General features: G+C 39.9%; 1 protein-coding gene across 4 annotated transcripts in view; it reads left to right on the top strand.

The window, feature by feature from the left end:
- Nucleotides 1-10,828, top strand: part of LOC122995008 (roundabout homolog 1-like) — a 107,510-nt gene extending 96,682 nt beyond the window's left edge. For 3 of the 4 annotated variants that reach the window (XM_044369906.1, XM_044369907.1, XM_044369909.1), the window contains 21 exons: nt 257-465; nt 558-639; nt 736-904; nt 1,017-1,183; nt 1,335-1,456; nt 2,222-2,456; nt 2,687-2,808; nt 2,978-3,149; nt 3,499-3,696; nt 4,459-4,485; nt 5,289-5,328; nt 5,526-5,680; nt 5,834-6,190; nt 6,286-6,405; nt 6,503-6,638; nt 7,160-7,312; nt 7,414-7,859; nt 8,664-8,804; nt 8,905-9,126; nt 9,214-9,368; nt 9,543-10,828. In XM_044369906.1, the coding sequence (XP_044225841.1) occupies nt 257-465; nt 558-639; nt 736-904; nt 1,017-1,183; nt 1,335-1,456; nt 2,222-2,456; nt 2,687-2,808; nt 2,978-3,149; nt 3,499-3,696; nt 4,459-4,485; nt 5,289-5,328; nt 5,526-5,680; nt 5,834-6,190; nt 6,286-6,405; nt 6,503-6,638; nt 7,160-7,312; nt 7,414-7,859; nt 8,664-8,804; nt 8,905-9,126; nt 9,214-9,365 (3,425 nt within the window). In that variant the 3' untranslated portion in view covers nt 9,366-9,368; nt 9,543-10,828. The remainder of the gene's footprint in view (nt 1-256; nt 466-557; nt 640-735; nt 905-1,016; nt 1,184-1,334; nt 1,457-2,221; nt 2,457-2,686; nt 2,809-2,977; nt 3,150-3,498; nt 3,697-4,458; nt 4,486-5,288; nt 5,329-5,525; nt 5,681-5,833; nt 6,191-6,285; nt 6,406-6,502; nt 6,639-7,159; nt 7,313-7,413; nt 7,860-8,663; nt 8,805-8,904; nt 9,127-9,213; nt 9,369-9,542) is intronic. The other variant, XM_044369908.1, reaches the window with a different exon arrangement.
- Nucleotides 10,829-13,053: the final 2,225 nt, after the last annotated feature.

Raw genomic sequence — 13,053 nt, 5'->3', positions numbered from 1 at the left:
CAGTACAAGAATGTAATATGCATTTTGTTTAACCTAGCTTTACCCATATTTTACTTCCAATGACATTTTTTTCCAACCCTTAAACGTAATGTTTTAAGTTGCCTAAACATAACCACAAAAACTCCCCCCTATCATGGGGAAAAAATTAAAAACATATGTTCAATATTAGTAATTTGTGTTGGCTGTGAACATTTTTCAGTGATGTTAGACATTTCATTATTATTCTTTCACTTTTCTACTTCCTTTTTTTTCTTAGTAGCTGGGTCAGACCACCCTCCTCCTGTGATTAGACAGGGCCCAATCAATCAGACTGTTCCCGTGGACAGCACTGTGGTGTTGGGTTGCCAAACTGCTGGCACTCCACCTCCTACAGTCCACTGGAAGAAGGATGGTGCGGTGGTGTCTCCAGTGGACTCCCGTATGTCCATAGCAGACACAGGATCACTGGAGATTCGCTACACCAAGGTATGGGATGAAGTAATACAGCAGTTAGTACTGACAGCACTGAGCCAAGCCAACCCACTAATGTCTTCCACTATATATCATCTCCCCCTTAGCTGGGAGATACAGGCTTCTACTCTTGTATAGCTTCTAGTCCGAATGGAGAGGCTTCCTGGACGTCATACTTACAAGTCGAAGGTAGGTTACTCAAATTCAGACAAATAAATAAAGGTTGCTAATACACTGTGTAGCTTGTGTAATTCGCTTTTTAATTTATTGGTATCTCTGTGGCAGAATTTGGAGTTGTTGTGCAGTCAAGTCATCCTACAGACCCTAACCTGGTGCCCAGTGCTCCATCTAAACCTGAAGTGACTGACATCTCCCGTACCTCTGTCACTCTGTCATGGAAATCCAACCCCAATGCAGGAGCAACACCTACATCTTATCTAATCGAGGCATTCAGGTTAGACATACAGTGTGTAATATCCAGCATGTTTAAACAACATATATTATCAAGCTTGATTTGAAATTTGCCTTGTATCTATGTGTTATCATTGCTTCACCTCTCCCTGCAGTTATACGCTGGGCAGCAGATGGGTGACCCTAGCTGAGCATGTGAAAACACAGATCTTTGTCCTGAGGAACCTGAAGCCTGCAACTGTCTACCTCTTTATGGTCAGAGCAGTGAATGCTTATGGCCTCAGTGACCCCAGCCCAATCTCTGATGCTGTCAGAACACAGGGTCAGTGTGGGTTTTTCATCCTTTTTTTTTTTTTTTTTAGATTAACCTCATTTTTAACAGTTAATCTGAACAGAATCTGCATGTCTATTTTAGTTCAAATTAATAAGTAACTGTTGCTCTTTAACTCATTTTGTACCTTTGGTACCAACAGAGAGCACTTCCACCATGCAGGGAGTGGATCATCGTCACATCCAGAGGGAGCTGGGAGATGTGGTGATCCACCTGCACACACCAACTGTCCTGTCGTCTTCTGCTGTCAGGGTGCAGTGGATGGTAAGGCGAACACATACAGTAATTTTGACCGTCCTGCACACACTGTTCACAATTTTACGTTATATGTACTCTATGTGAGTTGATGTGAAGTGAGTTTAAATATGGGAAAAATGTCAAATGTGCAATAATCATCTACACTAAACTGTCTAGTGTGAAGACACTTGAAAATATTTACTTTATGCTGAAATACTTGGAGTTTTCTCTTTAAACATTTATTAGCAGAGAATAAATCCACTGCACAGAGAAGTGAATTTGTCTCTGGGATGATAAATTGCACTTTGTTCCAAACACATAAGAATTTATTTACAGCATTTTTCTGGGTGTGTGTGCGTGCATGCATGTGTGTGTGTGGATGCCCTAGCTGGAATTTTTTAAGGCATCCATTGTCATAATTGCGTGGTTTAAATGGAAACTGCTTAGTCCTCTCCTGGTTTGATTTTAACTAGAAACATGCTGAGGGGAAACTATTAATGACCTCATATCACAGTTTACAGTGAGAATTCACAGATATGGGGAAATGTTATTCTGTGTCACCCTCAAGGCAAAGGGAATTAACTGAATTTTAACAGATCATTCCTGCAGGATGTTCACTCTCACACAAAACAAGAGTGAACATCGTTCTTAGGTGTGTGTTGTTTTAACTCACATGCGATAAAGACTATCTTACATTCACACATTTGATTCAAACCAGACGTTCAGTTGCTCATGAACAAAAGGGAGCACGCTGACATTTATACTGTATGTTTTACTCTGCAATTCCATTAGGTCGAGCAGCAGTCTCCATACATCCAGGGTTACAAGGTGTTGTACAGGGCGTCTGCTGATCATGGCCAGCCTGAGGGGCAGTGGAGTGTCCTGGAGGTACACACCCCACAGGAGGACGGGGTGGTTATCGGTCAGCTCAAGAGGGGATCTATCTACGAGTTCAAAGTGCGCCCCTTCTTTGATGAATTCCAGGGAGCTGACAGTGATGTGAAGGTGGTCAGGACATTGGAAGAAGGTGACTGTCTGAGAACTTTCCTTCTACAGTATTAAATGTATCTGTTAATAGCAGAGAGGAATTGAATAACATCTTTTATTGACTATATATCTAGATGACATTACAAACAGCAGGTATTGCTTTATTTAGTGTGCAGTGCTGTCAGAGATACAGACCATACATGGGATGCATACAGCATCACATGAGACTTAATATGTCTCCATGGTAAACTGTATGTTCCATTGCTTCAGCCCCTAGTAGAGCACCCCAGGGTGTTACAGTGACAAAGAGTGATGCCAATGGGACTGCCATCCTCGTTACTTGGAAACCACCTCCAGGACCGGAAGAGGCTGGAGTCATTCAAGAGTACAAAGTAAGAGAAGAAGGCTCCTGCCCTCTACTGTACCCATGCTCTGCATCACATGTATTCCAGTTAAAATGTAAATTGTATCTTTGTGAGGCTGATGATGCCTCTTGTGTTGTCAGATATGTCCCTCAGGCAATCACTGTCATCTTGTCTCCTCCTCACCCTCTCTTGACAGATCTGGTGCCTGGGTAATGAGAGTCGGTATCATGTGAACCAATCGGTTGATGGCTCCACCTTCTCTGTGCTCATTCCCAGTCTGGCACCAGGAATTCGCTACAGTGTAGAGGTTGCGGCTAGCAACGGTGCTGGACCTGGGGTCAAGAGTGATGTCACTTTCTTTCAATTAGGTGAGAGTCCTCCCTAAAAAGGAGAGTTTGATTAGTAAGCTGCCACAAAACTCGGCCAATAAACAGTGACAATACCTCAGGGTGAAAACTTCTAATCTCATTCATTCTCATAATGTTTCTTATACTGCTATTTATGGGAAACTTGAATGAACAATCTGAAGCTCATGTTGTGATTACCTTTAGCTGTCCAGGTTGTCTTTTTAACAATGCATGATTTTTTTCTGATTTTTATGCATGATTCTTTGCTGCCTTATCAACATTTTTGAACACATGAATTATACTTTCTTGACATCACTGCTGTTGTTTTGCTGTAATGTCTGACCTCTTGCTTTCTTCTTTTACTGATCAGACTCTGCAGGCCAGATGATGGATATCAGTGAGGAAAAAGACACGTTGTCTCAGATCTCAGATGTAGTGAGGCAGCCGGCATTTATTGCTGGCATTGGCGCCACCTGCTGGTTGGTCCTCATGATTTTCAGTGTGTGGCTCTACCGTCACCGCAAGAAGAGAAGTGGCCTCAGCAGCACATATACTGGCATCCGCAAGGGTGTGTGTCTCTCTGTTATGTGTATATTTTATAAGGGTAGATGGATAGATATGTGTATGTTCAAGATGCTAATTTACAACCGTGTGGGCCAGGTGTACGTCTGTAAAACAGGTTGTCAATTTACTTTTGTGGGAACATTTGAAGGTCGTTATGATTGTAGAAGTGATCAATCCATGACACGTTGCCACCAGACTAAACAGCAGTCTTCATCTCAGTGATATTAAGGAATATTTTCAGACGCTGATAAGCAGATCACATCAAAGGGTGAAAAATACTCCGGTCTAATCTCCCTTTGACACAAAGACTTCAGAAACAAATTAGACACTTTTCATTCGCGACTATGCAGACATTCAAACGATGACCTTTAGTCACTCATTTCCTCAACACAACACAGTTCTTGGAGGCACAGGCTTGTCAACCTGCCATTACCATGTCTGCTACAATATTACTGTTATTTTTCCCTCTCCCCCGGCTTGCCTGTCACCCCCATTAACCTGCACCTGGACACTTGTGTCAAAGAAAGAGGCTGCAGTAAGGCAGTTGACATGTGGTTATTTAAATGTTTGTACACATCAGTTTTTTTTTTATATGAAGAGATGTCTATCAATACTGTGTGCACACAGCAGAGGATAGATGCATAGATATGAGAAAACCTCATAGCGTGCATAACTAAGCTCATAGCTACAATAATACAAAAGTATATTGAAATTATTTCAGTTTGCTCATCTTGCTTTGTTTTTCCTCCTTTGTGTGTTCCTACAGTCCCGTCATTCACCTTCACACCTACAGGTATGTACTGTATGATAGATCTGCTAATGTTTGTGATAACTTGTATTGAGTAGCTATGTATTTGGCAGGTTAATTATCATTTTTATCATTATACGTACTGCACAACTGAAAGAGCGCTACAATGCAAAAAGAATATGAAAAATTTGATTTTAAAAACGTAATCTTGACATAGAATACAGCAAACAAAAACAAGATGAAGAGAAATTAATTGAGGTAAAACATCAACAATGTCAACTAACCTTAAAAGTGATTAGATAGTTCTTTCTCTAAAATAAGAACTAAAGTAGCAGTTGATGCTTCCTCTTCAGTATATTGTTATTGTACATAAATGCAGTACAAGCATGTTGAACCAAACTACGGATTTTGCTGATTGTAATAAAGCAACATCAGCTTTATGCATAAACATCTGTAGGCAGATAGTGTGCCGAGCCCACCTGCTCACTAGGTTAGGTTCATTAGATTAAAGAAGGAAAAATATGGAATGCATTATACAGAGAATTGTATTTGATGTTTAACCAATGATGGAGGAGAAAATGTCTCAAACAGTGTTTCTGATTCATTTGTGAATTTATGCCGAGAGCTGTAAAAGCACAGGCAATTATTTGTGTTGTTTTCATGCCCATTAAACCATACAGTCAGACTTTTTGTCCTCTGAATGGAAGCATGTATTGAAGAGAGCATAGACTTGACTTTAGATTTTAGCTTGGAATATTTACCTGCCTTTCATGGTTTCTCTCTGCCTTTAGCATTTCCGCTTTTTGACAGCTCATCAAGTTTTAATGTTTTTCTACATGCCTTTGCAGTTGCATATCAAAGAGGAGAATCTGTGTGCAATGCTGGCAGGTGAGTGATATTTTTGTTCCTTTGTGTTATATTAAGACTAACAGAAGAAATGCACTCACGTTGTGGGAACACTAGGGGGAGATGTCTGCCTGTTCTAAACAATGAAGCTTATGCATCCACCCCACACTCATCATTCTTCAGTGATATATGAGGACTGCAGGTTTTGATTGACAGCACTATGGTCCTCCTTATTGCAGACCTGGCCTTCTCAGCATGGGGGAACCTCTGAACCAGCTGTGGCTGCCAGAAAATTGGCCAAATGCATGTGCCAATCACAAGGACTGTAGTATCAACTGCTGTAATAATGGCAATGGCACCAGTGACAGTAACATGACAACATACAGCCGACCAGGTTAGTGCATGACTGAGTTCATGTCATCATTCGGGTAGGAGCTTTTGTGATACATGTTGTGTGTCTAATGAAAATCAAACAGCTCCCAGCAATGCTGAAGCTTTGTGACTCTTGCTGTGCTTCATGTGCTGCTTTGTTTCATGTCCTCCTCAGCTGACTGCATTGCTAACTACGGAAACCATCCAGAAAACAAACAGCTTGGTTCTGAGACGCCCATTTACAGTGATGTGAACCTCTCCAACAAGCTGAATGAGATTAAAACGTTCAACAACTCCAACTTGTGCTATGCAAGTCCAGGAGGAGATTCAGCAGCCACATATGAACCCATCCCATATGCCACCACACAGCTCATTCAGGCAAGCATTAAGAATAAGGCAGCCACCGGTGGTGCTATTGTAGAGCCTCTGGACATGCCCTGCTGGAAGCAGCCTCCCAACCCGCCTCCAATACCAAAAGAGATGGCAGCACAGATGCAGTACAACATAATGGAGCAAAACATGCTAAATAAAGGTAAAGTGGGGTTAAATTTGATTTGCTTGCATTATTTGAATGAAAAAAGAAATATATTGTAAATTTTCTCACTCTGTGAGACTCTCTGTCTTCAGATCATCTGCAAGGAGGTGAAGGTATGATCCATCCTAAAACTATCCCCTACAACCAGACCCGTGACCACAGCACTGGAGGCTCACACCACAGCTCAGACAGAGGCAGCAACAGCACCTCAGGTGAAGCCAAGAGATGAGCTATACAGATGTGTGATGATTTTTAACGAATCAAGCCAGAGGTCTGTGTTTACCATGGGGTTTTCCTCTAAATTCTCAGGCAGTCAAAATCAAAGGAAGGGACCGCGGGCCCCGAAGACACCAAAACATAATGCAGTGAGCTGGGGAGAAGCTCTGTCTCCTCCTCATGCTAATGCCTGGAACTGTGATGAGTATAGCCTACCCATGGAAAAGAGGTAGACACACACAGATTGCATATATGCATTACAGCACAAATACACACAGGGTCTTTTAGTCGGTAGTGCTGAAGTGGGTCACCACATACATTACTTTATTTGCTTTAAACTGACTTTAAAATAATAATATAATAATACACAAAGTTATCACCCAGGCATTATTACAGGATGCAATGAACATCTGCAAACCATCTTTCAAAACAGAGCCTTATTGTTACTGCCGACACTTAAACCACACTAATTAAACAGTTTAGATATTTATCACTGTCAGACAGTCAGTTTACTATATTTAGAATTACTTAATGAAATGCATAATGGAAAGAACAGAAACACGCATGAATACAAGACATGTGCAGCCTTTCAGCAATAACAAACAGATGTTGCAGAAAGCTTATTGTTCACCTTTGTCCATTTTTCTATGATGGAAATTTGTGTTTCAATGGAGGACCAAAGTTTTTTGCATCAATGTCATTCCTCATTACTTTAGCCATAATTAGCCATATTTGTCCCTTTCTTATCAGTTTTGATCCAGAGGAGAGAATAGAGGGCTGTCCTACTCCTCCAGTTAGAGGAGCAGCCTCATCTGCTACTGAAGTGCCCTATAGTCACCCACCTACCACAACACCACAGGGAGACCTGAGCAGTGGCTTGCGCGATGGAACCGAGCACTTCAGGTAACCAGATTAAAGCTTCCTGACACTGTCATTTCTACCTGACTCAATAAAAACTTTTGTTGTGACAAGACTGTATGGATTTTTTTAAATGCACTTTACAGCCAGCACATCTCCAGCCACCCGCACCCTCTTTCCCCAACACACACCTACAGCTCCATACCTCTCTGCATGGATACTGATGGACAGGAAGAGGACGATGAGGAGGCAGAGGAGGAGATAGACACAGAGCTTGCAGAAAGTCACTACAGCCAACACCACAACCGGCAGAAGCACAAACACCAGCTGCACCACCCCTCTCCACACAAGCTGCTCCTCCACGGGCTGGAGCAGACCCCAGCCTCCAGCACTGGGGATCTGGACAGATCAGTCACAGGGTCCATGGTTAACAGCTGGGGCTCAGCATCTGAGGACAACATCTCATCAGGCAGGTCCAGTATTGTCAGCACCTCAGAAGGATCCTTCTTTACAGACGGCGATTTCAACCAGGCAGTAGCATCTTCGCGGGATATTGTAGGCCTGCGCATGTGTAGATACCCAGAGGAGTCAGGTGAGAGGGCTTGTGGGGAAAAAATGAATTAGTATTATTATTATTATATCATTTTATGTCATTATCACATCTCATTTTATCATATTTGTTTACTCTGTTTGATTTATTTGTGAATTTGCACATCATTTTACTAATTTAAGTTGTTTCAAGGTTCTTCTTCAGTGACATGATTTTCATCCATGACACTCTGGGTTTGAATCTGGCCATTTTTGTCATGTCATTTCCACTGCCTCAACTCATATTTCCCAAAGCTTTTTAGTGTTTTATTTTAAATAAATAAAATAAAATAAAAATGTGATAAATATGTTTTTTAAAAATTGCAAATATACATTAACATTTCAATATAACAACTTTATAATAGATGCCATATAAGCTATGGCATGGTGGTTTTCTATATATTGTCAACCAAAGGTTTAAAAAAGAAGGTTTTACATGAGTTACTATGAGTTTCTCAAATCACTCACTAAATTAAAGCCCTTGTAAAATTGGTATTAAATCTGAGCAACAATCAGATAAGGTTGAATAGTTTAGTTAGTTTGAAAATAAAACATATTTACTTAGGGAACAATGTCCCTGTGGTCCTAATTTAACACCACACTGCTCACAATAAGGATTGATGGAGAAACTATGTGTTGGTTGTAAATTTATACAATGTATATTTGACAAATAGTGTTATCATATATTAATTCAGCACAATTAAAATATAAAAAAACAGACTCACTCTGTAAGTTTACTGTTATCTACCGTAATATTTAATGTAATAAACATTTTAATATTATAATATAATCTGTGTGATGATTTCAGGCCGGCGGCATCAGCGACCCAGCAGCCCCATGTCCACAGACAGCAACATGAGTCCTGCAATAACACATAAAAGGCCGAGGAGGCATAAACAGAACCAGACTGGTCAACAGGGCTACCAACCCAAAGACGTCTTCAATGATGGTAAAGACTGAACCAACATTTAGACTAGAGATTTGTCTAATATCTGTGTATCTCATAACAACTTTAACATTTGGATCTCTGTGTTCTGATGTGTCCCCAGACACCTGCATGCCTCTGAATTTCACCAGCCAGATGTCCCATGGTGACTATAAAGTGAGGGGGGCCACTCTGCCTCGGATGGGCTCTGGGGAGGGCCGGGGTCGACGAGGCAGCACTGGGACTCACAGGGTCAGGGAAGGTACACTTGAGCAGAGAGAGAGCCAGGACAAGCACAAGACTCCACTAGGAGGAAAAGGAGGCAGCAAAAGCAGACAGCACTCAGGTACAGTACTGGATGCATTATATTGCTCACTTTGCAAACTATAGTCTAGTCAATTATAAACCTCTCACTTTGTTGTCTCTTCTGCAGAATTTGGGGACATCCTTCTGTATAGTCGTCCCTCTTTCCCATCAGGTCATGCTCAGAGGGAGCCTGATGATCCCAAATCATCCAGCTTTATATCATGTGGAGACTCACGGACCAAACAGGGAGGACAGGTGGCACCTACAGGCCAGCTGTAGGATGTAAGTAAACCTCAGGAATCAAAACTCCAGATATAAAATTAATTTGTCAGCTTTATTGTGTCAATGTAATTTCTACAAATAGACGTCTCTTTTATTATCTGTTACACAAGTTAAATGATAATTGAAGTGCATTAAGCGCAAGAAGACAAACACAACACTGTTTTGTTTTCACAGTTCCTGAAAAGCTAAGAAGCAATGTGAGCACAACAAGAATATGCTACAGTTGCTTCACACGAAGGACAATGACCTTTACGATATGGAAGAAGACTCCAAAAATACTGCACAATACATGCTATTAATTTCTACTTCAAATTTCTCATTAGATGTTGGAAAAAAAGAAAAAGTGCTCTCATGTTCAAGTCTGTGGACTTCAATTTGATGCACTGCTTATTGTTTGCTTTTTGGGTGACCAGCTTCCACGAGCCTGAACGACAGGTTGCTCAGTAAAGTAAGATGTATGCACATTTGATGGCGGTTGTGAGTGTCTACAAAAATATTGTCCCTGACAACTGCTTGATGCAGTCCATATTATGATCTTTGCTTGTCAGTTGTCTTGTTCTTTTACTGTAATTGATATTGAGTCTTTTCCAGCCATCTTGTAAATTGTTTACTGCCACAGAAGTGCTTGAAATTCAAATTTTATATAACAGTGTTAATGTTTTATAAGTGATGTACATCTTGTCTTTGTATTATTTGTTCTACTTTGGTTATAAAAGCACAATCACTTAATTTTATTATTATTATATGAATTTCAGTCTGGAGGAAATCAGTCTTTGGAGTCTTGTTAATCATTTCATCAGCTCACTTCAGGCTGAGAAAACGATTGTTGATTGTGATTGTGCATTCAGTTGCGTACATTTTGAGCTGCTTTCATTCAGATTTGAAATATCTGTTGTGTGTACTGAGAGAATTGCATGCAGATTCACCTGTAGGAGATTTTACTAAACATCCTGACTGCTTTGTCCTGTCTTTGGGATGATGAAAACTCTGGTCAAGGACTGGTTCCATTCATTGTTTTCTCCACTGAGTCAGTTTCATCTACGCCTGTGTTCGCTTGACCTTGACCATAACTTCTGGTGCAGGGCTGGACAGTATGCCAAATTGATCAAATTACTGACTATTAATCTCTTACTGGCCTAAACTCACTTAGCAATTTTCATTAAATGAATTGCCTGAAGACCATACAATTAAACTGAGAATAGCTACAACAATCACTGACATCTAACCAGATGTTCAGCCTTCTAAAATGAACCACAGAACCAGAATCTAACAAAGATATCAGAAGTGAGCCTTTGCAAGAAAGTAAATATTATTAGGCACTGGAGTATTAAGAAAATTATTACTGTTACAATTATAGATTTTGGTTATATTGTCCAGCCCTTTTTTATAGGTTATGTATGGAACAGGTATGTCACTTTAACTACTCTACTCTACTTTGAATAAATATTGCTAACAACAAATTACTCATTTCTGTAACCCAGTTCTTTATAGTTTTCACTGTAGACTCTACTTTCCAGATTCTAATGCGACAAAGAAAGAATCAGATACTGCAAAAACCAGCCAGTATTTACCATGAAAAACGCAAACAACTGTCGATCCTTACTCTCATTTCACTTATGTCTACAAAGGTGGTTTTCAAAGTTAGAACTTTAATGTAACTAAAGCAAAAAAGATTTTAAAATGTACAGTATGTACAGTCATGGGTGTTTTTTTTTTGTTGTTTTTTTTTTTTTTTTCCCAAGACCTTGAAAGGTTAATTACATATATACCACACATTCAAACAGATTCTGAATATATCATACAAATCATTTTATAATCTTTCTTCTCCTGAACCATTCATGTGTATAATATTCACTTGAGTTTATGCTACAGGAAACATTATTGAATTGATTTGATTTATAAAATGTTAAAGTTTCATAGGCAAAGATGAAGAAAATGTGAAAAACTGTACTGTTTGTGTAGAAGTGGCATCAAGGAAAATATTTTACGTAACTACTGTACAGTGGTTTTGCAAAATGCCAGTAAGTCTTGAGAATCTTATAGATTTAATTGGGGGAAAAGTTGTCATTATTTATAATGAAACATATTCAAAGATATTTGACCATTCATTGATTTCAAAACTGTCACCAGAATTTTGCTGAGTGTCTATCTGGTCGTCCCATACTGTAGATAAACCCATCTAATTCTGTGGTAGTGAGGAGAGGCAGATGAGAGAGACAGGAGAAAAGAAAACTGACTGAGGACGTGATGAGACATGCTGTTTAATTAACCTCGCTTATGAACCTTCATCAACAGAGCACCTGTGTGCTGTTGAAAGCAAGGTTTTCACAGATGTCTTTCAGTGTGTGTGTGTGTGTGTATGTCTGTGAGCGGTGCATCATCCACAAATTATTTTATAATTATACAGACCTCAGTGTGATTTATTGGTAAAACCTGAACCACTCCATTCAGCAGTGATAAGTGAGGTGAGAAGCCCCTGTGACCTTTGTGATCCCTAATTTCAGATATCCTGACATCACCCACATGCGACAAACAGAGACACAAACTCAGTTATTGCACACAGCACATTATGGAAATCTCATTCAGGTCACAGGAATGACTCAGATTTCCTGATAAAATGTTTACTTGGTCCTTAATCTCAGACCTTCAAGCCAGACTTTGTTAGGTCTTTATCAAACACTGAAATTATGAAAAGGGATTATGGATTTACATTCACCTAGTGGATAGGGACACGACTCCAAATGAATGCTAATGTTGCTACATATCTGCGGGATGTGTGATAAAGCAATTGATTGCTAACAAGTTTTCCACATCAACTTCAAAGGTGATATTATGTCATTGTGTCCACAGCTTCTTCTCCCCCCAAGTGGCCAGAAAATGAGTTATTGCAGGTTTTGACTGTCAATGTATGTAAATTTATCAGGGAATACAATCTCTGCATATATGAGTCATTTCTGAAGGTCAGCTGACCAGTAAGCGACCAGGAGCCAATGAATAGACATAATGATAATAGTTAAAGCCTTTTTTCAGTAATTAAACCTTCTTACAGTCCGGTGCTCCACTCAACCTAGAAACAATTCAATTCTCTACTTGGCTGTTGTCCGACTTGATCAAATATGGCTTTCAGAACACATACTGTACAGCTAAGGGTAAGAGGATCAAAGACTGAAGAATAGTCTCTTCACCTTGCAAGTAAGGTTGTATTTCTCATCAAAGTGCCATATTTCTTCTGTGACGTCCTCATGCCAACTTATACCTGAGCACGACGGAACCTGAAGAACCTTGTTGGAACAGAAAAAAATAAATAAATTGCCATAAGAAGGGCCACTCTGCACTTTTCCACCTAGAATCACTAACACAGGAGGGTTTATTTTACAAGCTTTGCCTTAGGCTCACTGATCCACAACAACCCACATGACTCATTTAATCTATGACTCTGTCACAATAGTATGTAACTTTTGGCTACAGCTTGTTTTCTACAGTCCATTAACCTTACTCACTCCCTCGCTTTCTGACAGTACAGTAGGTGAAATGAAGTGTGCAAGGAAGATCTCTAACTGCTCATGTGCAAAACACATCTTAGTTATTCTGATGATTGAACAAAAAATAAGAAAACACTTCAAAGCTAGTTACTGTACAACTCTGCAGTGTTAACTAAGAACTCATCTCAAAACCACTGTATTGT

This window comes from Thunnus albacares, chromosome 13 (genome assembly GCF_914725855.1).
Source record: "Thunnus albacares chromosome 13, fThuAlb1.1, whole genome shotgun sequence".
In the NCBI taxonomy this organism is placed as follows: Eukaryota; Metazoa; Chordata; class Actinopteri; order Scombriformes; family Scombridae; genus Thunnus; species Thunnus albacares.
The sequence above is the reverse complement of the archived record's forward strand: the minus strand, read 5'-3'. Positions and strand labels throughout refer to the sequence as shown.